The sequence below is a fragment of the Hyperolius riggenbachi genome, chromosome 3 (genome assembly GCF_040937935.1).
Source record: "Hyperolius riggenbachi isolate aHypRig1 chromosome 3, aHypRig1.pri, whole genome shotgun sequence".
NCBI classification, from domain to species: domain Eukaryota; kingdom Metazoa; phylum Chordata; class Amphibia; order Anura; family Hyperoliidae; genus Hyperolius; species Hyperolius riggenbachi.
Window position 1 is genome coordinate 517003974 of NC_090648.1, and position 27402 is coordinate 517031375.

Genomic DNA, 27402 nt, shown 5'->3' on the forward strand with positions numbered 1-27402 from the left:
GTCCCACCCAGGTTTAAATGGATTGGTCCATTTTCTAGCTGCATATATTTGCATAAATATTTACATAAATCTGCATGCACTCAGAAATATTTGCATCTCATTGATCATCTCTATTTATAACCGGGGATGCTTATAATTCTGAATTAATGCAAATGTCATGCTAAATTTATGCAAAAATTATCATTTTATTGGTCTATTTCCAAGCAGCATAAGTTTACATAAAATATGATGTGAATCAGCTGTAGAGTTACCGTATATAGTCGCATATAAGCCGACCTGCATATAAGCCGACCCCCCCCCCCTAACTTTTACCTGAAAAACTAGGGGAAAATGATTGACCCCCCATATAAGCCGGGGATAGGAAATGCTGCATTGGTGCAGACCCCCAGTGTGTCCCAGTATAGCTAGTATAGTGCCCAGTATGGGTAGGTAGTGCCTCAGTATAGCTAGTATAGTGCCCAGTGTAGCTAGTGTAGTGTCCAGTATAGCTAATATAGTGCCCAGTATAGTGCCCCCCCGCCCGCTCGCCTGCTCCCTCCCTCCGCGGCCGCCGCTGCTATTACCTGCTTTAGGCAGCGGCCGCTTCTTAATCTGGGTTCCCCTCTTCATCATGCGTAGTATACCGTAAAAGTGTATCACAGCAGCATGCCCGGCGCTGCTGTGACGATGCAGGGGGCAGGAAAGAGCGCGGCTTCCTGTAACGGCGATGTGTATCGCCGTTACCAGGGGAACCGCTCTTTCCTGCCCCCTGCATCGTCACAGCAGCAGCGCCGGGAGCGCTGCTGTGATACACTTTTACGGTATACTACGCATGATGAAGAGGGGAACCCGGATTAGGAAGTGGCCGCTGCCTAAAGCAGGTAATAGCAGCGGCGGCCGCGGAGGGAGGGAGCGGGCGGGGGGGTCGCAGACCACGGACCACCACCCATGACTCGCATACAAGCCAACCCCCCAACTTTTGGCCCCCTTTTAGGGGGTCAAAAATTCGGCTTGTATGCGAGTATATACGGTATTGTCATTTGCTGATCGTACCTGAGGATGACCAGCGACTGACTGACTGCTATTTCTGTTTCCTGCTAGGAGTTATTCTGTATATATTGCTGGTCGGTTACCCTCCTTTCTGGGATGAAGATCAGCACCGATTGTATCAGCAAATCAAAGCCGGCGCCTATGATGTAAGTGAGGATGCTACAGAGCGATACACAGCCGTCCGTGTGGTCACCGCGCATTTCATGCATGCACCCAGTGGCTGAATTATAAAGGACCAGAGCGATATGCAGCCGCCCATGCGGTCACCGCGCATTTCATGCATGCACCCAGTGGCTGAATTATAAAGGACCAGAGCGATATGCAGCCGCCCATGCGGTCACCGCGCATTTCATGCATGCACCCAGTGGCTGAATTATAAAGGACAAGAGCGATACACAGCCGTCCGTGCGGTCACAGCGCATTTCATGCATGCGGGACCGGTAATCTCTGATTCTTTAAAAGGGATTTCCTGCGCACCCCGATCTCACCCCTCACGCTACGCCCATGTGCCCCGCTCCCTTCCCCGCCCCGAGCGCAGTAGGCGGCAGTTGTAATATGCACATGCAGCACTGCGTCCACGCTGTATTACACCTGCCTTTTAATAATATAGATACACTAGTAGACCTATGCCCATTTTAAAACGGGCTCTACGTCTGTGTTGAACGCCTCCTTCTTCTCCCCTTCCTCCCCTCCCTCTCATCCTCCCCCGTGACCGCCGCACAGTCAGCGTGCATGCACGCACCCGCCGCAAGCCACTCTCCCGCCGCACACCCCTTCTGGCCCCGCCCTCCCTCAGCTCTCCTCAGTCTCTGCGTACCTCCCTGCACATGCGCAGTAGCACAAAACACGGGACACACGCACAGGAAGTGCAGGGATGGGACGCAGAGACAGTTGGGTTCTATTATAGAGGATACACTGGACCTGCTGCAATATTGAGGCATCTCCGGGGGGTGCATGGAAAGAGGTGCCCGGTGATTTAGGCGCTGGATCCAGTACTATACTATTGCCAATAGTTACTATCAGCTTCCCCTAACTTATACCTCAAACTAGCATTTCTCTACCTACACCTAACATTAACCCCTACTGATGCCCACCATTAATCTCCTGCCTAAGGACACTGAAGCGAAACAAAATGATGATATAATGAATTGGTGGTGTAGTACGGATAATTACTAGAACATTAGTAGCAAAGAAAATAGTCTCATATTTTTATTTTCAGTTACTGTATATAGTGTTTTGTATAACATTGCTGCATTCTCTAATATTTGCAGTTTACACACTACTCAGCATTCTAAATGATTTTACAGAGCAGCCCAGTGAACTTTTGAACTGTCCTCTGCAGAGAAAAAGAAAATACAGTAACCGATACTTCAGATAACAAGCTTCAGAAGACAGAGCTCTCTGCCACTTTGAAAGTCGTGGAGCTCAATGGCTCTTTTGCATAGATAACAACTGGGGTTTCTTAAAGGGAACCAGAGACGTTGGGGGGAAGCTTTTATACATACCTGGGGCTTCCTCCAGCCCCATACGCACGGATCGCTCCCACGCCGCCCTCCTCCGCTGCCTGGATCCGCCGGTACCGGGTCCCGTCATTAACGCCAGTCGGCCGGCAGACGCGGCCAATTGTCCGCATCACAGGGGGCTTCCTCCATATAAGTACGCGTGAGGCTGCTTACTGTGCAGCCGCATACGTACGTGTATGGAGGGAGCCCCTGTGATGCGGACAATTGGCCGCGTCCGCGGAAGTGACGGGACCCGGTACCAGGGGATAGAGGCAGCGGAGGATGGCGGCGTGGGAGCGATCCAGGCTTATGGGGCTGGAAGAAGCCCCAGGTATGTATAAAATCTTTTTGTATTTTTAATGAGGGTTCCTCTCTGGTTCCCTTTAAATCTTCCTGTACTGGAAACAATATGAGACTCATATCTCTGCTCCTAATGTTTTATTTCTTAGCTGTACTACACATACAAATCATTACATCATATTTCTTTTCCGCTTCAGTGTCTCTTTAACTACGCCTGTTACTAACCTCCCCCCACCTGAGTTCCTCATTAAATATACATAATTTGCCAGCCCCTCCCCCTTCCTTTCCCAGTGGCACCTGAGAATAAAAATTACTTACTAACCTGCCAGGCAACTCCCCTCCTGTCATCCAGTGTCACTTCCGGGTGTTTACTCTTTTAGGGTTCGTTCCCACTGGAGGCACTTTTGGGGTTTTTTTTAAGCGCAGGTGATTTTTCCATATTGTCCTGAAAGCACTTGTGCAATGATTCTCTATGAGAGAGTTCACATCTGAGCGCAAAAACGCAAAACGCTCACAAAATCACTTTGTGCAGCGATTGCTTGAGCATTTTTAAGAATAAATACATTGTATTTATTCTTTTCTGGATCAAAGAGTTCACTGCCTGGCTTATGTCAGGAAGTGAAAAAACGGAATCGCTCTGAAAAAGCGTTTACAAAAATGTTTACTAAAACCGCACAACTCACAGAAATTGCCGGGAAGGGGAAAAAAGGTGTCAAAAAACAGCCATCACAATGTGAACGAGGCCTAATGCTGGGTATACACGACGCGATAATGCGCCGGTATCGATTGATAATTTCCGACATGTCCGATCACCGTGTGGATCGATTCCCGTCCGTCCTCGCGGGCACTTCCTTATCTGCGCTTTGTTTTTGCCCATTGTCCGCCCGCGGGGATCGAGCCGGGAATCGATCCACACGGTGATCGGACATGTCGGAAATTATCAAACGAGCCATCAGCGGCTCGATTAATAAGGAGCAGTCGAGCCGTGTATGCCCAGCATTAGAGCACAGGTACCTGTTCACATTAAGCCCTGTTCTCTTCTTGCAGTTCCCTTCCCCTGAGTGGGACACCGTTACTCCTGAAGCAAAGGATCTCATCAACAAGATGTTAACTATAAACCCATCAAAAAGAATAACGGCTGCAGAAGCACTGAAGCACCCATGGATTTCAGTAAGTGGATCCAGCTTCACCTTGCCACGCCCTTAACCCCACCCTACTTCCTGTACCTTTCACCTCTGACCTTACTACTTCCTGTTTCCAGCACCGCTCCACAGTGGCTTCCTGCATGCACAGACAGGAGACAGTGGACTGCCTGAAGAAGTTCAATGCCAGGAGGAAGCTGAAGGTAAGTCTTCACTTATAATGATAGGGGACTGGGAAAGGGAGGCGGTATAATTATCGGGTCTGTGTAGATGTATTAAAGAGACTCTGTAACAAAATTCTCAGCCTTAGTTCTTCTATCCTATAAGTTCCTTTGCCTGTTCTAATGTGCTCTGGCTTACTGCAGCCTTTCCTAATTGCACAGTGGCTGTGTTATCTCTGTTATATGATCTAATCTGTTTTCTTCTGTCTGCACAGTCGGGCTAGGCTTGAATGTGTGGAATGTGCAGGGCTGCTTGTGATTGGATAGGAGCGATGCACACCCTCTGCAGGCCCCCTGCAGGCTCTGTATCACACTCTGCTTATGTGAGCCTATCACAAGCTGGTTAGTTTGTTTGTAAACACTGCCTAAAACTGGCAATTACAAGCCAGGATTGCAGCAGAGAGTGGCAGAAACAGCACAGAGGGGCCCAGGAGAACATAATGAATACATTGGTATGCTTTTTGCTGTAAAAAGAGTACAGATTCTCTTTAAAGAAAAATTTGGCAAAGCATTAAATTAAATAAAAGTTCATTTGCAAGTTATTGCAATTGATTTTCAAACTGTTAGAACATTTAGGTGACTTGTCAGAAAACAAGTTCTAAACAAGTGCTAACACAGATAAACAAGTTCTCTTAAGGTGCGTACACACGCACTACCGCCGGCAACGACGGGTCCACCGAACCCTCCCGCTGGGTGGATGTTCAGCTGACAGTAGCACGTGTGTACATGGTGTCGGCGGACTGATAAGGCTATTTCTGAATGATCCACTCAGCAGGCTCCGTATCAGTCCACCAGTGTGGATCTCTGGTGTATGGATCTGGGACCAGCATCACCACCCCTGGTCTCCTCATAGTTCCAGCAGAGAGATTCCTACTGGCCAGAACTCCATGAAGAGGAGGGGTGATGTAGCAGGTTCTGTATCAGTCCACCAGTGTGGCTCTCCGGTGTATGGATCTGGGACCTGCATCACCACCCCTGGTCTCCTCATAGTTCCAGCAGAGAGATTCCTACTGGCCAGAACTCCATGAAGAGGAGGGGTGATGTAGCAGGTTCTGTATCAGTCCACCAGTGTGGCTCTCCGGTGTATGGATCTGGGACCAGCATCACCACCCCTGGTCTCCTCATAGTTCCAGCAGAGAGATTCCTCCTGGCCAGAACTCCATGAAGAGGAGGGGTGATGTAGCAGGTTCTGTATCAGTCCACCAGTGTGGATCTCTGGTGTATGGATCTGGGACCAGCATCACCGCCTCTGGTCTCCGAATAGTTCCAGCAGAGAGATTCCTCCTGGCCAGAGCTCCATGAAGAGCAGGGGTGATGTAGCAGGTTCTGTATCAGTCCACCAGTGTGGCTCTCCGGTGTATGGATCTGGGACCAGCATCACTGCCTCTGGTCTCCTCATAGTTCCAGCAGAGAGACGCACTGCTGTGGCAAATAGCAGTGATCATTCATTGAAAGCTTGTAAAAAGAAACAAACTTCCCTGTTCCTGTTACTTGGAGTTCTGTGATTCAACATTCTAGGTACACAGGAGACATCTAGTGGATGTATGTAATATTACATTATATAAAAAAAACTTCTAAATCTATAACAATACCCTTTATTAGCGCTGTACAGAGTACATAGTCATGTCACTAACTGTCCCTCAGAGGAGCTCACAATCTAATCCCTACCAAAGTCGTATGTTTATTTATGTATATTTATATATGTATTAATAAACTCTCTTCACCCCTTCTGCCCCCTCCGGCGTACATTTGAAAAGGCGAAAAAAGGGCGCCTGATATCGACGAAAAAATCCAGATTCAGCTTCAAAGGGCGTCTGGTCTGGTGTAGCCCATATATGCCAAATTCAGCTACAAAGGGCACCTGGTGTAGCCCATATATGCCAACTTCAGCTACAAAGGGCACCTGGTGTAGCCCATATATGCCAACTTCAGCTACAAAGGGCACCTGGTGTAGGCGAAATGCCAAATTCGGCTACAAAGGGCGCCTGGTGTAGCCCATATGCCAAATTCAGCTACAAAGGGTGCCTGGTGTAGCCCTTACTCTCACACAGAACCCTCCCCTGGTGGTGCCTAACCCTAACCCCCCCCCCCCCCCCGGTGGTGCCTAACCCTAACCCCTCCCTGGTGGTGCCTAAGCCTAAGACCCCTGGTGGTGCCTAACCCTGAGACACCCCTGGTGGTGCCTAACCCTAAGACCCCCCCAGTGGTGCCTAATTCTAACTCCTCCATAGTGGTGCCTAACCCTAAGAACCCCTGGCGGTGCCTAACCCCCCTGGTGGTGACTAACACTAAGAACTCCCTGGTGATTACTATGACCTAACTTCTCCCTACTCCCACACAGAACCCCCCCTTGGTGGTGCCTAACCCTAAGACCCCCTGGTGGTGCCTAGCCCTAGTACCCCCCCCCCTGGTGATTACTATGACCTAACTTCTCTCTATTCTCACACAGAACCCTCCCCTGGTGATGCCTAACCATAAGCCTCCCCACTTGTGATGCCGAATCCTAACCTCCCCCTGCACCCCCAATTAAAAAAAATCTATTTTATACCCTCTATAGAAGGGCACCCTTTTGTAGCAGAATCAAAAACCTTGTAGCCGAAAAAAAACTCAGGCACTCTTTTCACCACCTTGTAGCCCATATTTGCAGAAATAACACTGAAGTCTATGAAGGTGCCATTTTATTACAGATAGCTCAGGTGCCTTTTTCAACAGATTCACTCTACCGACCCCATAGTTACCAAATGACAAAACTTGTAAAAAAAAAAATGTAAAAAAAAAGAGGCAACGTGATGGAATTTAAAATAGAATACATACATTGTTAGGTAAGGGACTTAGCTTTTTATAAATGTACTAGTTGATCTAAGCCCATTTAAAAACAGGCTCTAGGTCTCTTCACACCGCCAGTCAGTGCGCATGCGTGCGCACGCTTCCACCGCACACGAGCGCGCACGTCCTCCTGTCCCAACGGCTGTCTGTGCTGCACATGCGCAGTAGTGCAAACACACGGACAGGATGACGCAGGGACACTTGGGGATTATTATATAGGATGCCATGAGGGTATATTGTTGTTTTTGCAAATTCTTGTAATTCTTTAAAGAGTATAATGAGAAAACCAAAATCACAAGGTGTAAAAAATACACCCATTTATTTCCAAATAATATAGTGTTGCCATACATTATACTATGGACAATTTCTTTTTACTTTTAAAATGCTTTTATTGACGTAAAATAAATAGTACAAGCATTCTGGTAATACATCCATCTCGATAAACAGACTTAATACCATTGCCATATCTACATATTCTTGTATATATCAGAGATCTAGATCCATTTTAAGAACAACTTTTTCTCCCTAATGGAGAAACTTAAACCATTCACTGAATGAAATAAGAACAAGAACTTACCTGGTAAGGCTATACCATGTAAAAGCAAATAATACATTGAATATATGATCCACCTCTTCCACAGTTAACAAACTCTTGTGAGTTATGCAACACAACCAATTTTCTTAATGGCGCTAACAAATAATAGCTAACAATATAGTTATCCCTACATGCTATCTCACCAGGAAAATCCTAAACATACTGGGCCATGTGCAATTCACTTTTTTCTTCTAGAAGATACTTTTTCATCTTTATAATAACTTTTTAGAACTTTGAAAAAAATGTACATGAAAAAGTACTATCAAAATTATTTTGGGTATTTGTCTGCTTGTTGGTGGTTTCGAAGTCATTTTGCTGACAAGTTTGAAAACTTCACCTAGGAGAAAAAAAGTGAGTTGCATATGGGCCAATCTGTTCCCATAGAGGACGGGGAAGGGTGGTGGAAGATGCCATAACCTTCAAACACTAAATCATTTAACCATGGGTCATGACTGGGAAGATATGGTGGTCTCATATTTAGCATTGCAGACCTGGAGTTAGGAGACATCGGCTTGTCCCAAAATCTGTAGTCAAATGATAAATCTGAGATCACAAAGTAATAACCTGGGGCAGGTCCCTTATGTATGGAAAAAGTCTCTCCAGTACCTGGACAGCCTCTGAAGCAAAGGATAGTTTATTCCTTGACTGAATTTGCTAAGTTTAGAGGGCATCCTGTAGGTTCTGTGAAGTACCCTTAGAGAAGTTTCTGTGAGGGAAGTATTACATGAACACTTGGCTGTGTACTGCCAAATCTGAGCCCATTGAATGTCTGTTAATTCTTCCTTCAGATCCCTTTCCCAAGCCATCTAATATTTCATTTTAGTTTCTCCTCGAGGAGCCAACAGTGGTTTATAAATACTCATAGAGTTTTGGGGACTTCTCTTCTGGGATTCCATTGATAGGCAATAAAATGTTCTAGTTGTTTATACATAAAACATTTCTGCAAGAGAAATGTTGCAGTTACTCTGAAGTTCCGCAAAGCCTTTTATACATCCACTATATATCAAGTCATCAAATTTTAAGAAGCCAATGCTTCTCCACCACTTAAAGAGAAACTCCAACCTAGAATTGAACTTTATCCCAATCAGTAGCTGATACCCCCTTTTACATGAGAAATATGATGCTTTTCACAAACAGACCATCAGGGGGTGCTGTATGACTGATTTTGTGCTGAAAACCCTCCCACAAGAAGCTCTGAGTACCGCGGTACTCTGGGCAAACTGCCACAATGTAACAATGTTCACAGACAGGAATTAGCTGTTTACAGCTGTCTCTAACAGCCAGAACAGCTAGAAACAGCTACATAACCTGCCCACAGTAAAAATGTCACCATGTAATAAATGTCAGAATGTAAATCAGGGAGAGGAAAGATTTTACAATGAGCAAACACTGACTAAATCATTTATACATAATTATTGTAAAAATTAAGCACTTTTGTTTACTACATTATTTTCACTGGAGTTCCTCTTTAAAGTTACCTGGTTCAAGCCCTGGAGTGAAAGCAAGAGTTCCTACGATCAGGAGGACCAAAGTAGAAAGGGGGGGGGGGGGGGGGAATGATATTAAATACCTAATTCTTAATATCTTCCATAATCTGAAAATGCTATAATGGGGTTACCCACTTTATCAAATAGAGTCCAAAAGCTCAAAGACCAAAATAATATCCTGAATTTGTAACTGGGCAAGATGTAAGTTCTCAGTATCCCTGCATTGTGACTGAGGAGTGGGTTTTATAGTGCTTAAAGGAATACTATCGATGTATGCATTTATTTTTAAATGCTGTATGTTGTAGCACACATTAGGGCAAGTACTAGGAGCAATTTGATTCCTCACACAGCTGTTCCTCTCAGCTGTAAAATCCTCCGTCAGTTTTGGCGTCAGTGTTGGATACAAAATGTATCTAAAGACTGAGGGCTCCCAGAGGGCTAGACCATGTCTGCACAGGGGAGTTGCTGGCTCCCAGAGGGCTAGACCATGTCTGCACAGGGGAGTTGCTGGCTCCCAGAGGGCTAGACCATGTCTGCACAGGGGAGTTGCTATCAACTCCTCAGTTTATACTTTAATTATCACCTTGCTGAAATAATCTTATTGATATGGTGGTAAGGGGTTAAAGATTCTAGCAATGTGTGTTTATTATCTTTGCTTCTCTTGACTGATAAAGATACTAATAATGCTAATTGTAGACAGTGGTCTGCCCCTCTCAGCAGCTTGTAAAGTGGATGCAGCCTGGAGTGAATCTCCTCAAGCAGGCAGCCAGTCTGAGTGTAAACACAGACTAGTGTTATAGCTAGTTATATTCCAGCAATATTACAGCTCATTTAGTTACCTGTTACCACCTCAGATCAGCCTATTTCTCCTCATGTCTCCTGCATGCTGTGAGTGACACAGTGACATATATTTGTGAGCTGTGTGACAGAGTAACCAAGCAGCTCAGGGTGACCCAAACTACTATGAGCTGTGTGAGAAATTAATTTTTAAGCAGGGATAGCAAGAGAGAGACCTGGGTGAATAAATAAAGTGCCCCTAGCACTAGTGGTAATGTGTACACTAATATAGAGTATTACAAAAAAAAGGTCGTTTCAATCGATAGTACTCCTTTAAGTTGGGAAATCCTAGCTGCTTAAAAAAAATTTAAATGTGGTACTCCCAAGTCCCAAACCTCCCTCCATTTTATGTCTGCACATAATGGAGACTGCTATCCTACATTTACGTTTCCACCAAATATACCTGAATAGAACTTTCTGAAAAAGGTTCATATGCGGTTTAGGAATGTCTATTGGCGGAAATCTGAATAGATATAATATTTTTGGCAATATTGTAATTTTTGTTGAATTAATCCTTCCCACCCAAGTAAGATTTAAGATTCCCCCAGGTTTTCATTTTCAATCTAAAATGTTTAAATAGCGCGGCATATACAGCCCCTATAAACCTTCTATGTGACTAGGAACCTGGATGCCAAGATATTGAAGTGACATCCTCCTTACAGATAAATTTAAAGCTCTCCTTGAGTTGGTTCTCCAAAGAGCGTGTTAATCTTATAGATAGGGCTTCTGTTTTGCTTAAATTCTTTCAGTCCAGAGGCTAAACCAAAAAAGACTTGAGTTTGCAATATGGTGGGAGCGAGACATGAGGCAACATGAGTGACTGTTAATAATTAATCATCCACAAACACACTGCATTTGTACATCTGAGATCCTATAATTTGTCCTTTAATTACACCTAATTGCTTTAACAAGTGACTCAAAAGGCAAAACAAATAGAGCTGGGGAAAGGGGACACCCTTGTCTTCTCCTCTGTTTATAGGTAAGGGGTCAGATTTATGGCATGACGCATGAAGCACCACAGGATCACTATTAACAGCAAAAGAAGGGTAATAAAAAATATGCTGATCTCCCATTGCCCACACATTTCTGTTTATGTGGACACAGTTTAAGCTTTCTTCTCATTACTGTATTAATGGGTTGCTTCAAATCCCACAAAGAAAGATAAATAAGAGAGACAAAATATATAGGTTTAAGCACTTCTATAGTTTGCTACTTTGCTGCAGTATATCTACATCGGGCATGACTTTTGTTCCTGCCAAGCCACATAGATAATCGTCAATGGCGGTGGATGGCCGCTGCTCCGTGCCCTTTCCCGCGCTGGTACTTACCGCCGCGTGTTAGTGGGGAGGTGAATGAATGGGAGCGCAGCCCCCGTGTCAGTGAACGCCGGCATCAATGCGATATCTGCATCATTGTACAGGGTTAGGCAGGGAGGCGTGAATGATTTGAAATAACAGTCACACACTAATTTTTCCACAAAACATAAATTTTATTTTTTCAATGTGTAGCTTGGATGTTGCCATTAGACAAATTGAAGAACATCAAAAGGAAAAATAATTAAAACATTGATTAAGTTCGAAAGATGTGTCCATACACTCCTGTAGACGTGTTGAAAAGTTGTCCATACTCCTCTGAAGCACTTTGCGTGGAACCGCTCAAATTTCTCGTGTTATTGTTTCACTCAGGGCTTCAAGTGTATGTGGTTTGTCTATGTATACTCGTGCTTTGAGGTAGCCCCATAAAAAATAGTCACAAGGTGACAGGTCCGGTGACCAAGGAGGCCACTCCATATCTCCACGCTATGAAATAAAGCGTCTGCCGTAAAAAATCCATAGCATTGGTTAGGCAGGGAGGTATGGATGATTTGAACGGAGCACCACGCAAGGCAGGGATATCCTTGGTGGATAAAGAGAGGGGGTATCTGTCCGTCAAGAGCCGCAATTTCAGTAACAATGGAAACGTGGTCGATATAGCATTGTGTGTTCGTGTATAACATCTTTAATGAAACGGGACGTTCTGTCATTCAAACACAGAGAAGTTTTTGGAATCATTTTATTTATTTTTTTCTTTTGTTTTGTCTTCAATTTGTCTAATGGCAACATCCAATCTACACATTAAAAAAATAAAATTTAAGTTTTGTGGAAAAATTAGTTTGTAACTGTTATTTCAAATCATCCATACCTCCCTGCCTAACCCTTTATCTTCCGGAGTAACACGTCCACGCATTACTTCTTGTTTAACCTACAAATAGTTTCCAACGGACATAATGCGCGAGGACATCTTGTGACCAAATAGTAAAATTACACCTACATACATTTTTTTTTAAAATAAAAATACCTACGCTTAATTTAAAATTAACTAGTTCATTCCCACACTAGTTAATTTTAAATTAAGCGTAGGTCTATATTACTGTTATGTTTAAAAATGTGGGCTTGTAAATAGTGATGGACGCAAAACTAAAAAAAATTGACCTTTATTTGCAAATAAAATATTGTCGCCATACATTGTACTAGGGATTTTATAATATTTTAAATGTTTTAATAATCAGGACAAATGGGCAAATACAATTTGTGGGTTTTAATTACGGTAGCATGTATTATTAAAGAACTATAATGGCCGAAAACTGAAAAATAATGAATCTTTTCTATTTTTTTCTTATTTTTACCGTTAAAATACAGTTCGAATAAAATAATTCTTAGCAAAGTGTACCACTTTAAGAAAGTATAATTGCTGGTAAAGAAAACAAAATATAGATCTTTTCATTGTGATAAGTAGTAATAAAGTTATAGGCGAATGAATGGAAGGAGTGCTAAAAATGTGACAATTGCTCTGGTCCATAAGGGGATAAACCCCCTCAGTAGTGAGGTTCAAGAAGTATTCTAACTTCTTGTGGAGCTACAATGGATTTTAAATGCCACAATTCTTTTTATTTTTTGTTTCTTCATTTTTTACTTCATGTGCTGGTAAGATGGGTTTTAAATGCCACAATTCACTTTAATTCACTTTAGCGTATACAAACGGAGTATGTACTCTGCCTAGTCATGTGTGAACTCTGGATTTCCAATGTCTCCCCATCACCCGGAGTCTGTGGTATGCAGTGTTTAGCTAATAAGTGCTATTATCTATTTGTCATAAATTAGCTGGCATCCCTGTGAGACTCCCTTGAAGTTGTAATTTTTTTTTCTCTCTCGTCTGCCAGTAGTAACGATTATGACCAGCAGGGTCACAGTGGATCAAACAATATGAACGAAATACACAGGGAGTATCCAGGCTCGGACTGAGCCACCGAACCACCAATGGTCCCATCGATGGGCCCCGACTGCCCCGCCTCCTGGGGGGCCCCAGAGCTAAGAGGGAGGGGGGCATAGCTTGGAAGGGGGAAATTGGGCACACCCCCTCCCTCACCTAGGGGCCCCCCCTTCCGCGCACCCCCCTCCTCCAGAAGTGCAGCCAGCAGCAAGCGGAGAATAGCTACAGAGCTTCAGATGATGCTAGCTCCGCTCCGCATGCCGCTGCTTCCCTGCTCTGTCTCCTACAGTGACGCTGTCCAATCACGCTCTCGCAGTACTTTCTGTGAGAGCGTGATTGGACAGCATCACTACAGGAAACGGAGACCAGCAGCGGCATGCGGAGGAGCTAGCATCATCTGAATCTCGGTAAGCTATTCTCCGCTCGCTGCTGGCTGCACTTCTGGAGGAGGGGGGTGCGTGAAAGGGGGGGCCCTTAGCTGAGGGAGGCTTCCCCACTTATCTGTGCCCAATTTCCCCTTTTCCAAGCTGGGGGGACTTGCATTGTGTGGGGGTATCTGCCACCAACCTGATTGCATTGTGTGGGGGTATCTGCCACCAACCTGATTGCATTGTGTGTTGGTATCTGCCGCCAACCTGATTGCATTGTGTGGGGGTATCTGCAGCCAACCTGTTTGCATTGTGTGGGGGTATCTGCAGCCAACCTGATTGCATTGTGTGGGGGTATCTGCAGCCAACCTGATTGCATTTTGTGGGGGTATCTGCAGCCAACCTGTTTGCATTTTGTGGATGTATCTGCAGCCAACCTGATTGCATTTTGTGGGGGAATCTGCAGCCAACCTGATTGCATTTTGTGAGGGTATCTGCAGCCAACCTGATTGCATTTTGTAGGGGTATCTGCAGCCAACCTGATTGCATTTTGTTGGGGTATCTGCCGTCAACCTGATTGCATTGTGTGGGGGTATCTGCAGCCAACCTGATTGCATTATGTGGGGGTATCTGCTGTCAACCTGATTGCATGTTGTGGGGGTATCTGCCGCCAACCTGATTGCATTTTGTGGGGGTATCTGCTGCGATTTGACTACTTGATGAATTATCATGAGGCATGTAACTACTTGAATATTTTTTTATCTAAAATGTATCTGGTCAGACCTAATCTCTGTGAATAGCACCGCTACTTATTTTGTGTTTTGTATTTTTTTTTTTAAGTCTGCCCATGACTCATCATGACCACGCCGATGTTCCAGTGCATGGTGACACCCATTTAGTTTCGCTGCGCGCGCCGCATGCAGACATATCCCTATTGGAGGCTGTCCTCAGAATTGCTCACAATCTATTCCCTACCATAAAGTCATGCAAAATTTCTAGAGTACATGTGTATGTGAGCCCAAAATGGGGGGAGGGGAGGAGGAGAGGGGGGCGGGCCCCAGGCTGAAACTTCCTTGGTGGGCCCTTAGTGTCCCAGTCCGACCCTGGGAGTATCAATTGTTTCTTGATTTTCCTACTATTTTTAACTTCACACTTTGCAATGTATTGATTTTCCTGTTTTACCCCTACGCCTGTCTTTTCTTGAACTTCTCCTTTAAGATGGTGACTCTATCTGTGTGGAGAGATGTAATGCGTCGCTAGCGATGTGGCTTATTGCGTCTCTATAAATAGGACGCTGGCATTTTTGGGGCGTTAACGATCACCTATGAATAGATCCCTGAATCTGTGAACAGCGAATGTACTTTATCACTATAGGAAACCTATAGACATGACATTGTTACCTACAATCGTATCTGACATGAGATGTTTACACCCAGCATACACTCCTATTGTCCCATCTCGTCTTCTTTATATGGCCTGTTCTAAATCGGAGTCCCAGCATTGTACACAAGCCTCTCTTGGCAGAGCAGCAGAGAATATTACGCAGTGCCTCTATTTACTCTGGATCACTGTCAACAATGCTGGGGAATTAGCGGGTTATTAACAGTATAGCTTTATTCACAGCGCTGTGTATATCCTCTGGTAGGCTTGTGAGCAATGGAGCCTGACTGTCTATATATCACTCCTGCCTGCCTGGGTTATTATATTTATCATAGGAAGCAGCCCATCCTATTGTATTACTTACAGAGCATCCGAAAAAACATAACAACAAAAGTTGTTTAGGTGAGACCTTTAATGACTAACTGTACAGGATTCCTCTGCAAGCTTTCCAAACTCTACGTTTCTCCAGCCCACCATAGGCCCGCGAGGTCCATCCTTCTGGCTCTTTCCCTGGTCCCGGCTCCGGTTACAGGACGGCAGGTCTGCTTCCCGCTTATGTGTAAAGCGCCATTATGCCGGCCGGCTACGCGTCATGATGCAGCCTGCCGGCGTAATGGCGCTTTGCACAGAAGCTGGAAGCAGACCTGACAACTTCAGGCCGAAGTCGTCCTTTGCCCGACGCCTGGACCGGGACCAGAGTAGGAGCCAGGAGGATGCTGGGAGACATTGCGGCCTACAGTGGGCTGGAGGAAGGTAAATGTAAGTTTTGTTTTTATCACCTGCTCGGGGTCCCTTTAAGCTTGATTATGTGACACTACTTTGTACGGTTCTGTACCAGATCTGAAACATTTCTGAAGAAGAAACTTAAAGTCTCAAAAGCTTGCAGAGAAATCTAACACAGTCAGTCAAACGGTATCACATAAACAACTTTTGATGTTCTGTCTTTGGATTCGCTCCATGACTAGTGCCAGACAACACAACTTACAGAGCAACCGGAAGGTATTCACTGCGCACTGGCGTACCTATAGGCCCTGCGAGTGCAGGGGGGCCCGGGGGCTCACAGAGGCCCATCTATGCTGGCTGCAAACTTTATAAAGTAAAGTGTTGGAGTGGACGCGAGCGATAAACATTTGGCAGCAATTACAGCCTTAAAGAGAAACTCCAACCAAGAATTGAACTTTATTCTAATCAGTAGCTGATACCCCCTTTTACATGAAAAATCTATTTCTTTTCACAAACGGACCATCAGGGGGCGCTGTATGGCTGATATTGTGGTAAAACCCCTCCCACAGGAAACTGTGAGGACCGTGGTACTCCTGGCAATTACCTGTCTGTACACCTTATTGCATTGTGGGAAATAGCTGTTTACAGTTGTTTCCAACTGCCAAAAAAGCAAGCAGCAGCTACATCACCTGCCAGCAGTAAAAATGTCACCATGTAATAAATGTCAGAATGTAAATCAGAGATTTAAAAGATTTTACAATGGGCAAACACTGACTAAATCATTTATACATAATTATTGTAAAAATGAAGCACTTTTTTATTACATTATTTTCTCTGGAGTTCCTCTTTAAGTCTTTTTGAATATGATGCCACAAGCTTGGCACGCCTAACCTTGGCCAGTTTTCCCCCAAATCCTTTCTGCAGCACCTCTCAAGCTCCATCAGGTTAGGGTTAAACTTGGTAAAATCACATTTTGCATTTAGGAACCATTTTTCCTTGTAATTTTTTTAAAAATCGATTTTACAGGTTCAAAGATATTTTAGAAAAATTTGACTTGTTCCCACTATTCCCCTCAACATACGTGGTAATTTAGGTGACGATAGCATGTATGGGGCTTTTTCTATTTGTCCCTAAAGTAGGCACAAACTTTTGCAAAATTACAAATGCATTACGCAAAATCAATAGAATTTTCAAATCGTAATTCCGTGTTGCCGTAGTTGTGAAATTTTATGCCAAATTTCACATTATCTTAAAGAGAATCTGTATTGAAGAAATGTTATATAAGCATATCAGCCTGTTCAGGGACATCTCCTAGCCCCCTCTGTGACATTTTCGCCGCTCCCTGCCGCCATGTTGGCGATAAAAAAACTGTTTTATAAACTGTTTTGTAAACAGTAAAGATGGCCACCAAAACAGGAAGTATACTGAAAAGAAACAGGATGTATACTGCCTTATGTTTGCATGACAAGTTTTTATTATTACACAGTGAATGCAGCCTTCAGATGTTATTTGCAAGTTTAGAAAAAGTTTTACCTTCTGCCTCTGTGGCTCTGTGCAGCTGAAGCGTGACAAGAGCTAGTAGTCTGGGCTCTGCACTCATATCTGGGTCTCAGTTTGTCAGCATGTGACAGGCAACTCCCTCCTCCCTCAGCCTCACAGACAGCATCACAGACACACTGAGACTGAGAGCATGGAAGCTGTCTGTGAGGAATAAGCAAAGCACACAGCATAACATATGCTCTAGCTAGCATAGAGGGGGCGTGCAGGGAGTGTGCATAATTTGTCACTATCACAGCAGAGGCAGTACATTCCTCCCTGGGTCGACAAAGCTTGACAAAGAAAAGAAGATAAGATATATTAGAGAGACAGTGCAACTAGAAAAGGCTGCACAGTAAGCTAGAGCACATTAGAACAGGTTTAGGAACTTGTAGTATACGAGAAATGAGGCTGAAAATGTTATAGAATCTCTTTAATTAACAGATCACAGTCATCATGGGTGATTTTCATAAGTTTGGTTTTGAGCAAGAAGATATTTAACCTCTTCACCACTGAGGGGTTTTTCCCCTTATGGACCAGAGCAATTTTCACATTTCAGCGCTCCTTCCATTCAATTGTCAATAACTTAATCACTACTTATCACAATGGCACAGACTAACCAGCAAGCTCATGGTGACCCAGAACTCATTGGGGTGTGTAAGGGACTACAATGGTCCTAAAAACCCCCTTACTAAGATGTTAAGAAAAACAAAAGTTTGCTTTCCTAAAACAGAAAGAATTTGCGATAATTCAGGTTGGAGTGAGCTCGAGATGTCTCCCAGGGCATCACTGCTGAATATATGCAAATTAACCATTGTTTGATGAGGATCAAACAATCCAAAACAGTCTGTATGCATGTTGGATTATTATGGCTCTGTACAAATTAACAAGCTGACACATCATTGCATTCCAGCAGTTCTGGAGGTGTGTTTAGCTTCTAAGGGTACAATGGTTAATTTGCATACATTCAGCAGTGGTGCCTGGGAGACATCTCGAGCTCACTCCAACCTGAATTATCGCAAATTCTTTCTGTTTTAGGAAAGCAAACTTTTGTTTTTCTTATCACAATGAAATGATCTACAGTATATCTTGTGTTTTTCAGCACCAATTAGGCTTTCTTTAGGTGGTACATTTTGCTAAAAAAAATATTTTATTCTAAATGCATGTTAATGGGAAAAATAACGATATAATTGAAAAAAAAATCATTATTTCTCAGTTCTTGGCCATTATAGTTTTAAAATAAAATGTTCTTCTGTGGATAAAACCCACACATGTTATTTGACCATTTGACCCGGTTACTATAGACATATTTAAAATATGTCCCTAGTACAATGTATGGTGACTATATTTTATTTGGAACTAAAGGTTTATTTTTTTTTGTGCTTTGCATCTGTCACAAACTACAAGTCCTCATTTGCAAAAATAACAGTAATATACTCTCATGACATACATATTAAAAAAGTTGACATTTTTAAATGTATTTTTTTTATGTAATTTTTTTTTTTTGGGGGGGGGGGGGGGGGTTAAGGGGTAAGGGGTTATTTTTAATAGGAAATTAATGCATTTGTATTTAATATCATTTTTAATATAATGTTTGTAAGGTATAATTTTACTATTTGGCCCCTAGATGACCCTCACAGGAAATAAAGTGAGGCATTACTGGTTGAACTCGATGGACGTGTGTCTTTTTTCGACCAAAATAACTATGTAACTATGTGCTTTCACCTTCGTTTTATCAATGACCACCGGCATCTCTCTGGTAACGGTGGTCATTGATCACAGGCACTTTGATCGGTGAATAGGAATCGTGTTCCCATTCACTGATCTGCGTTCTACTACTCTGCCACTGTGTGTGTGTGTGTGGGGGGGGGGGGGGGGGGACTGAAGTCCTGCAGGGCGTAGATGTACTGTTGCAGACGGCATACATAGTCAAACACAAAAATCGGTGCTTGCGCAGTGTGAGTGTAACACTGCTCTATAAACTCACCACCAGTGATGTGTAACATTTTGAGCTTGATTCACAAAGACAAGTAGTATGCCTTATCAGAGTTACCATGCCTTATCAGAGTTACCATGCCTTATCAGAGTAGCATAGTGAATGCTATGAAACTATGCCTGCTAATTGTCAACGAGAGCTCCTCCTCTTGTCCTGCCCTGAGCCCCTGCGGGTCCAATCACTTTAAAGGACATTATCCCTGCACTTTGATTGGCCCAATAGGCTGCCTGTCAAGTTTCCAGTCTAGTGACAGGCAGCCTTTTGGGCCAATCAAAGTGCAGGGATAATGTCCTTTACAGTGATTGGACCCGCAGGGACTCAGGGCAGGACGAGTGGAGGAGCTCTCGTTATTGACAATTAGCAGGCATAGTTTCATAGCGTTCGCTATGCGACTCTGATAAGGCACATCAACTCTGATAAGGCGTGTCAACTCTGATAAGGCATGCTATTTGTCTTCGTGAATCAAGCCCTTTGTGTGACAATGTCTGGTGAGTGCCACAACATTTTTTCAAGTACATTGCAATCACAAAATCTGCTGTTTGCGCAGTGTGTGAGCCTAACACTGCACTACAAAGACAGTGATGTTATTTAACTGCTTTGTGACAATGTCAGGTGACTGTACATTTTTAAAGTACACTTTATTGTTATTGATATGTAAACAAAAGATAATGTCATCACCACTATGAATGCGGATCAGAAGCTGAAAGAACTTTCCACTGCAGAGCAAAGTGCTGCAGTTAACCATTTGAATGCTGTTCTGCAAATTTTTTTATTTTTTTTTTTTATTTTTTTTTTGTGCTAGTAGGTCTTAGGCTGTAAGAGAATAAGAAATGCTGAGTTTCAGACCACTTTAATAAGTGGTTATTTAATGCCAATTTTCTTCCAACAACTAATAATACCAAAACTTCTCTATACGTCTAATATATTCCTGTTTGATCAATTTTCTTCATCTTCTGAATTCTGTATTGTTCCCCATCCTTTTCTAGGGTGCGATCCTGACTACAATGTTGGCAACCCGCAATTTCTCCGGTAAGTAATGACTTTTACATACATTTTGTAGTATTAAAAACCGAGGTTTACAATGCACAAGAAAGGGAATTCTAAAACTAACCATGGATTTGACTTGGCAGTCTGAGGTGTCCTGACCACGGGGTATGGGGGGAGGGTGGCTGTTATTCTGACTTCTTCACACTTTGGTGCACATGACAGGTGGGGGCCCCGAGCATTGCCACCACTTGGGGCCCCCACCCCACTTCACACTCTTGCCAGTCCTAAAAGCAACTGCATGGTAGCCCAGAACAAAGTCACAGACCCGAGACAGACTCATTTCAGAATGCGGGTGACACCCACAGTTGTGATGCAAAATAATGTTTGTTCATTCTTTGACCAACATTCCACTTTAAAGGACAGTAGGCGATAGAGACCGCAGTTCAATGAGGCCTGGTTCACCTGCGGCAAACTTTCATCCAATAATGCCCAACATGACCTGACATCCAGTGGCCAGTAGGGATGGAGATTGCTGCTGCGACCACATCCACAGACTCATCTTCCTGACAGGACATACGGACTTACAGACATTATTGATCAGCTGACTTCAGGTCAGAGGTCATGCTGGGTATTATGGGATGGAAGCATATACTGCCATCTCTATCAGTTAAAAATCTAATTTATTACAATGATTAAGCTAAGATAAACCTGCCTGATGAGGCCTCCAAATAAAAGCAGGCCACACGCTGATAGATTTCCACCCAATGTTCCAAAACAATCGATTCCTTTCTGAAAAAAAAAAAATGGATTCAGAAGGTATCGATTCCTACCACACACTACACATCAATTTGCAAGAGATTCCTGCAGGGGATCTATTGAAAATGGATAGATCTGCAGTGTTACACTGTACCATGCAATGCTATGACCGATCTAACTGCCAATGCTTTCCCCACGCCCCCAACTACCTACATTTTCCATCCTGTCCGGTCAGTACTTTCAGTCAAAATCAATCAGACATTTTATGGAATTGATTCCCAGGAGATGCATCACATCTGCAAGGAATTGGATGGGATAATTGATGAGTGTATGGATGCCTAAGCTGCTTATTTTGGAAATTGGCCTTTTCTTCTAAGGCTTGGATTCATGCCTTGTGCTCAGTAATGTGTCTATTATGCTAAATACTCATCTGGAACTTAGGCAATAGATCTGTGACCCTGAGAATTCAGTAACAACCCGTCAGATTCCATCCTGTTTACAGAAGTATAATCTGTGATTGGATTGGCGCTGGGCACAGACACATCGTTTCCTTCAATCGTCCATGACTTCTAGAAGCAGTAGAGTGTTAGCCATCAGTAAAAGGGATGTTCGGAAACACACAAAACCTATTCCGCAGAAATTCAGATTTTTGCCAATGCCCAATTTCTGTTTTTCCAATTTCTGGTTTCTGTTTTTCTGATATCCGATTTTGCATTTTTCTGAGGTTCAATTTCCGATGAGTAGTTTATCTGCCATTTTTTGCAACAGAGAATGCAAAAAAATGAAAAAAAACCAAAACAAAAACGTAAATCGGAAAAACTGAATCTTGTGATTGATCTAATATTGCTGCGGTGATCCGATTTTAGCAGAAAAAATTCCACATTCTCTGATTGGTCCCGTGCTTCCGAGTTCTGTGACTGTGATTTCCATTTTCTGATTTCTGAATTTTCATAGTAAATGTCGATTTCCAATCAGAAATGCAAAAATCCCAATCCTGCAGGATCGGAATGAGCGTTCCTAATCAGTAAAAGCTAGAGGTTTCTGTACCATCCTGATTGGAAACTTCCTGCTTTTCATGACTTAGCATACAAAGCGTTTATCTTGTGGTTCCCCATCTGAGCTCATCCCAGATAAATGGGGAAGGTATTTCCTGCTTCCGAAGTCCTCTGCCGCTTGTGGCCTCTCCCCGGGAGAATGTCTGTTGGAGGGAATCCACAGGACATTCTGGGTCACTCTTAAAGGCTGAACGAGGGAGTGACAGATGCAGCAGAACAACTGTTTATCAAGCACTTGTGCAGCTGTCTTCATGGGATACTTGCTTCAAATGACCAGAGCATTAAACGGGCTATTATTAGAGAGGTGAGCGGGGAAGGCTGGCCGAACGGAGGCTGGAAAATAAAGACACACAATTCAGCGGATGGGTGGAGAGAAACAAGCTGCAGATATTACTGTAGAGCAATGCAACCTGATAAGAGACTATAATGACTTAGAAAGGACTAATTGCGGAATGAGCTGGGAAATTCAGTCTAGCAGTAAAGGCTAAAGGCTATCATGGAGAATGAATGGAGGCTGTTAGGGAAAGTGTAACAGGGATACAGGAAGTTGACTGAGATTTGGACCTGTAGTCTGACTCTGGACTGAGCTTCTGGACTGGGCTTCTGGCATCTGGACTGGGCCTTTGGACTAGGCAGCACCCTTTTTTTTGTTTTTGTTTAAAAGGTTTGAGAGAAGATTGTGGATTTTGTATTCACTGAATAATGTCCTTGGTTTGAGTCTTTCTGCTCCAGCTTGATGTCAGTGCTTGACAGGAACTCTGAAGACAAAGAACTGATCAATATGCTTCTTCTGATCTTGGGGATCTTGTTGGTTCCCGGATTGGCCGTTCTCACCGCTTGCTTTCTTTTTCTAGGAGGCAAAAGTGGCAGCAACAAGAAGAACGATGGGGTGAAGGTAAGGGAGTATTTGTATCTCCACACTATGCTGACGGGTAACTTTGACTCCAAAAACATCTAACTCTACCTTTATTTCAGCAATGCTTATGGCCTTACCAATTTCTGATGTCTTGAACCAGTGGATCAAATTTAGAGTCAAGGTTTGCTTGTGTGAAAGATGATCACCAGTTTATCGGGGCAAAGCTTATTTTCTCACATATGAAAAAAAGTTCTACTGCAGTAAAATAGTCATGGTAGCCTATACAGCTGATGTGTGTTTTAGAGTCATTGAGGTGGTCCACATCCCTCACCTTCTGAATATCGCTCCAATATCTGTCTGTTTGCTTCACAGCTGGAGTGTTTTGCTTTGTTGCTAAACTTCCATGGATTAAGTGTATAAAATGTCTACACACTCTCGTTATACTTCAGTTTCCCTCATGAGTCTTTTTATGTTTGTCTGGGACTCCAGTGGTGAGATCTCCGGGACTCCAGTGGTGAGATCTCTGGGACTCCAGTGGTGAGATCTCCGGGACTCCAGTAGTGAGATCTCTGCGACTCCAGTGGTGAGATCTCTGGGCTTGAGTTCTGCATGGCTGTGGCAATGCTCATCAGGAGGCTTGTATTTCCTGCTGGCTGGGAGCCACCCTGGTGTAAAGTATGCAGGGACCCTGCAGGCTACACAAATGAGGAGTGTGGAATGTGGGAGCACCAGAGACCTTCAGGGTAGACCACCACCCCTGTAAAAGATGATGCCTCTAGCTGACCAACAATTTGTAAGAATTCCTTTTATCATAGAGTCCTGGCTATCTGGCACTCAACTAACCAGCAATCTCAACCAACCAGCACAAATCGCCAGTAGTAGTCACAGTGGTGACGGCCAAATTCTTAGGCTGTTTGTGGGCTCTGCTGGGCTTATAGACTGGGTTCCATGGTTCCCCAAGGTTAAATAATTTCAGTGACCGTATTTTAACATTTAATACAAAGAGCATGATATGCATTATGGAGTGTGGTATAGTACTGTATTAGCTGGGCCTGTTTACCTTTTCTTCCTAGTTACTGTGAGGCTGTTGGCCTAGCAAACCCAAAACTAAACCCCTATTCATACATAATGTAAAGTTGTTGGACATTAAGGATGCATGATTGTTCTTGGAACATGAAAAGATAACAACGGTTCTCAAGCAGAACCGATCAGGCAATTCCTGTTCATGTGATGTCGAGTGTACAAATACTGTACATGCACTTCAACTGAATATCCCTGGGGTGTGTTCCTAGGTAGGTAGGTAGGTAGGTAGGTAGGTATAGTGTTGTGACCTGCCATGTTTTTTTTTTTTTGCATTGAATATTTATTGAAATTTTTAAAGAGTTTGAGGGTACAAAAACAAATGGTAAAAATAATGAATCAGAACATTGGTTTAACTTGAGTAAACATTACTACATGAGTTACAAACATTTTATGATTAGAGATTACATCAACACTTCTTAAACAATATTATAACCTGAGTATCAAGTGGCCTTTCATACCTGAGATACTCTCAATCCAGGCATTTACAGAACCTACTAGGTAGCCAGGAGGAGGGTATCAGTGAAAGGCAGATTTATATTTATTCCAGTGACATCAGCGGGCCAGAACGGACCATCACTGGAACATTAATTTTTTTTTTTTTTTTCATCATAAAACTTATTATTAAAGATGACATTGTTATAGACAAAGAAAACGGAACGTATTAGACTGATAGAGTAGGAGGCAATGATTGTCTATAGTCTAGTATAAACTGTAAACCAGTCTTGCTTGTTGTCCGGATTGTAGCAGACTCCCTGGCATTAACATGACCCATGGGGTTGTCAGGGAGAGCTATGAAAATGCTGGTTTTCTAGCGGATATAGTGGGCAAGTTTACGTCCCCGCCAGATCGCAGGGTAGGTGGACAGTTCTAGAGAGATAGAATGCAATTCTGATCCGAATGCGTATGCATGTTACTGACTGCTTATGAATGTAGCATTCCATTTGTTCAGTGCGATACCGTTTTGTACCTAGAATAACGTCCTAGGAAAATATAACCTATAAACATAACTATATTACATCATGCTATAGTACATCCTGACTATGTTAAATTGCTGTTTTATGGAGGCCTTTCGCTAGTGTTAAGAGGTGTTATTTTTATTTTTTCACCTATGGGCTTGTGGGTTGGGGAATACGAAATTGTTTTGAGTTGAGCCTAGCCTGATTCTGATTCTATTTTCCATAGATATGTTGCTTTGAGCAATCAATATGGCTTGGGAAATGTGGATTTGGTCTTGGGATTTCCAATTAGAAAATATTAGATGATGGGCCGCAAGAAAAGCGTGACATATTGCAGGCTTGAATTTAGTAGGTAAAAAATCTATACCAATGAAAAGTAGAGCCAATTGAGGGGAGATATGGAAATCGTGGATCATGGTATTTTTTATCCATATTTCTATACTCTTCCAGAGGGGAAAAACTATAGGACAGCTCCAGACCATATGGACAAAGGTGCCTATATCTTTTCCACACTTCCAGCAGATAGGGGATGTGTCTTTGGAATATAATGCAATACGTCTAGGTGTGAGGTACCATCTAAATAGGATTTTACGTGAGGTTTCCCAATGTGTGTTGCATTTGGAGAGTTTGGTGATTGTTTTACTGGCTGACATTAGTTGATTTGGATTGATATCACATTGTAAGTCATTGGCCCATACATTTGCGTATCGCAGGAGTGGAAAGCTTGTCTGCTGTTGAAGTGCCTCATACCATATAGAGATACCTCCTTTATATTGACCTTTATAGTTTAGCATCGTTAATATGTCTGGTTGAATAGAAGGAGGTGTTAATTTTTTTGAGTATATTAAGTGGAAAATCCTGTGGTATGTGAACATTTGTGACGTGGATAGTTTGAATTGTTGGGATAGGGTCTGGAAAGTTTTAATGTTTTGATCTTCAAAAATATCTGAGATATAGTGTATTCCCGTCTTGATCCACGGGAGAATGTTTAAATCGGGTATGAAGTGTTTAAGTGTTAATAGGCTAGCTGGAAGTGCGATTTTATTTGTTTCTTTTGTTGTCTCTATGGGAGGAGGGTGTTTAACAAAGTATTCCCATGCTTTCAGAGCAGAGTTAATAGTGTGGAAGGGAGAGGAGGGGATTTGTGCGCCCATAATTATGTGACCTGCCATGTTTTTGCAGTATATATAAAGTTGTTGAGTGTCAGATTGTTCACAGACGTCAGTTCATCTGAAATTCTTTAAGATGCACAATTCACAAAAATGGAGAAGCACTCATGCAAGAAGACCTCTGTGTGCCTTAGCTCATGGTCACAGTACCTAGTGACCCAGTAACAAAAATTCCACGAAGCTGGCACCACCGAATGTAGTAAAAAAGCTCTTTATTCAAACGTCATTAAAATGACATTCAGTCAGTAATCAAAATTGCTACATTTTTGATTACTGACTGAATGTCATTTTAATGACGTTTGAATAAAGAGCTTTTTTACTACATTCGGTGGTGCCAGCTTCGTGGAATTTCTGAAATTCTTTACAAACGACCCTTTTTGTCAGGTGTTGTACTTAGTTTCAGATATGGATTAGGATGACACAAACGCCCTAGGCAAGGTGGTAGCTTTGTACTACCTTGTGGTCCTTTTGGTCAGTGAGGTGAAGAGGGGTTAGAGACGGAGGAGGCTGGTGGGTTCTTTGACACCCACTATGCCCCAGGCACTTGCCTAGGTTGCCTTGCGGAGGATTCTGCTCTGCTCAGCTTTAGTTTTCTTGGTGGACTGACATTGATGATGACCTGATTATGACAGAACTATTCAGCATCATACAGAGAGACATGTAAAAAAGGGATTTGCACATTGCATCTGGCAGACCTGTTACATAAGCAGGGTAAGCAATGCATGGAAAAAGCTAGTTACTCGTTACATAAAGTGCATAACTCCAAGTAAGTGTAACTGGCACTGTCTGCACACATTACTTTTACCATTCTTTTGCAAATAAACCCCAATGAGAGCTCGCCTTCAGTACAAGCGTTGTGTCAAAACGATCAGCAGCTGCTGAGGTCTAAGCAGTAGTTCTGCTTGGACGCAGACAGGCTAAAAGGGAGCTTGCGAGCTACAGTAACGCAAACTACACACTATTTCAGGGTACAAAGCTGCCACCACCTCTGTAGAAGGAAAGAGGACCTACTCTTAACAGTTTTTTATTCACAGGTCTTAGAATGAGTAAAACACCCTAATCTGACTATAATGAACAGTAGTAGCGTCTCTTCGGAAAGCTAGGATTTGTTCTGTGTGGCTGAATAGTAGGTGCAGCTGAGAAATTAATGACTTTAGAAGTCTTTTATTTATAAATGCAATATAAATACCGTAATTAATCTACACAGAAAACCATTAAAAATAACGATTAAAGAGAAAAGTAACCCAGTGTAAAAATAAAAGGAAAGAAAATAAACGAATACTCAAGTTCAGATAAAATATGTCCCTTTGTGGAAATCAGAGCACATGGAAAGTTCTTTGTTCCGGATT

At 43.0% G+C, this 27402-nt stretch overlaps 1 protein-coding gene across 1 annotated transcript in view; it reads left to right on the plus strand.

Moving 5' to 3' along the window:
- Positions 1-27402, plus strand: part of CAMK2A (calcium/calmodulin dependent protein kinase II alpha) — a 131359-nt gene that overhangs the window by 29250 nt on the left and 74707 nt on the right. Inside the window, exons 5-9 of the mRNA XM_068278418.1 lie at positions 1081-1175; positions 3879-4001; positions 4093-4176; positions 20178-20220; positions 22844-22884. Coding sequence (XP_068134519.1) covers positions 1081-1175; positions 3879-4001; positions 4093-4176; positions 20178-20220; positions 22844-22884 — 386 coding nt within the window. The remainder of the gene's footprint in view (positions 1-1080; positions 1176-3878; positions 4002-4092; positions 4177-20177; positions 20221-22843; positions 22885-27402) is intronic.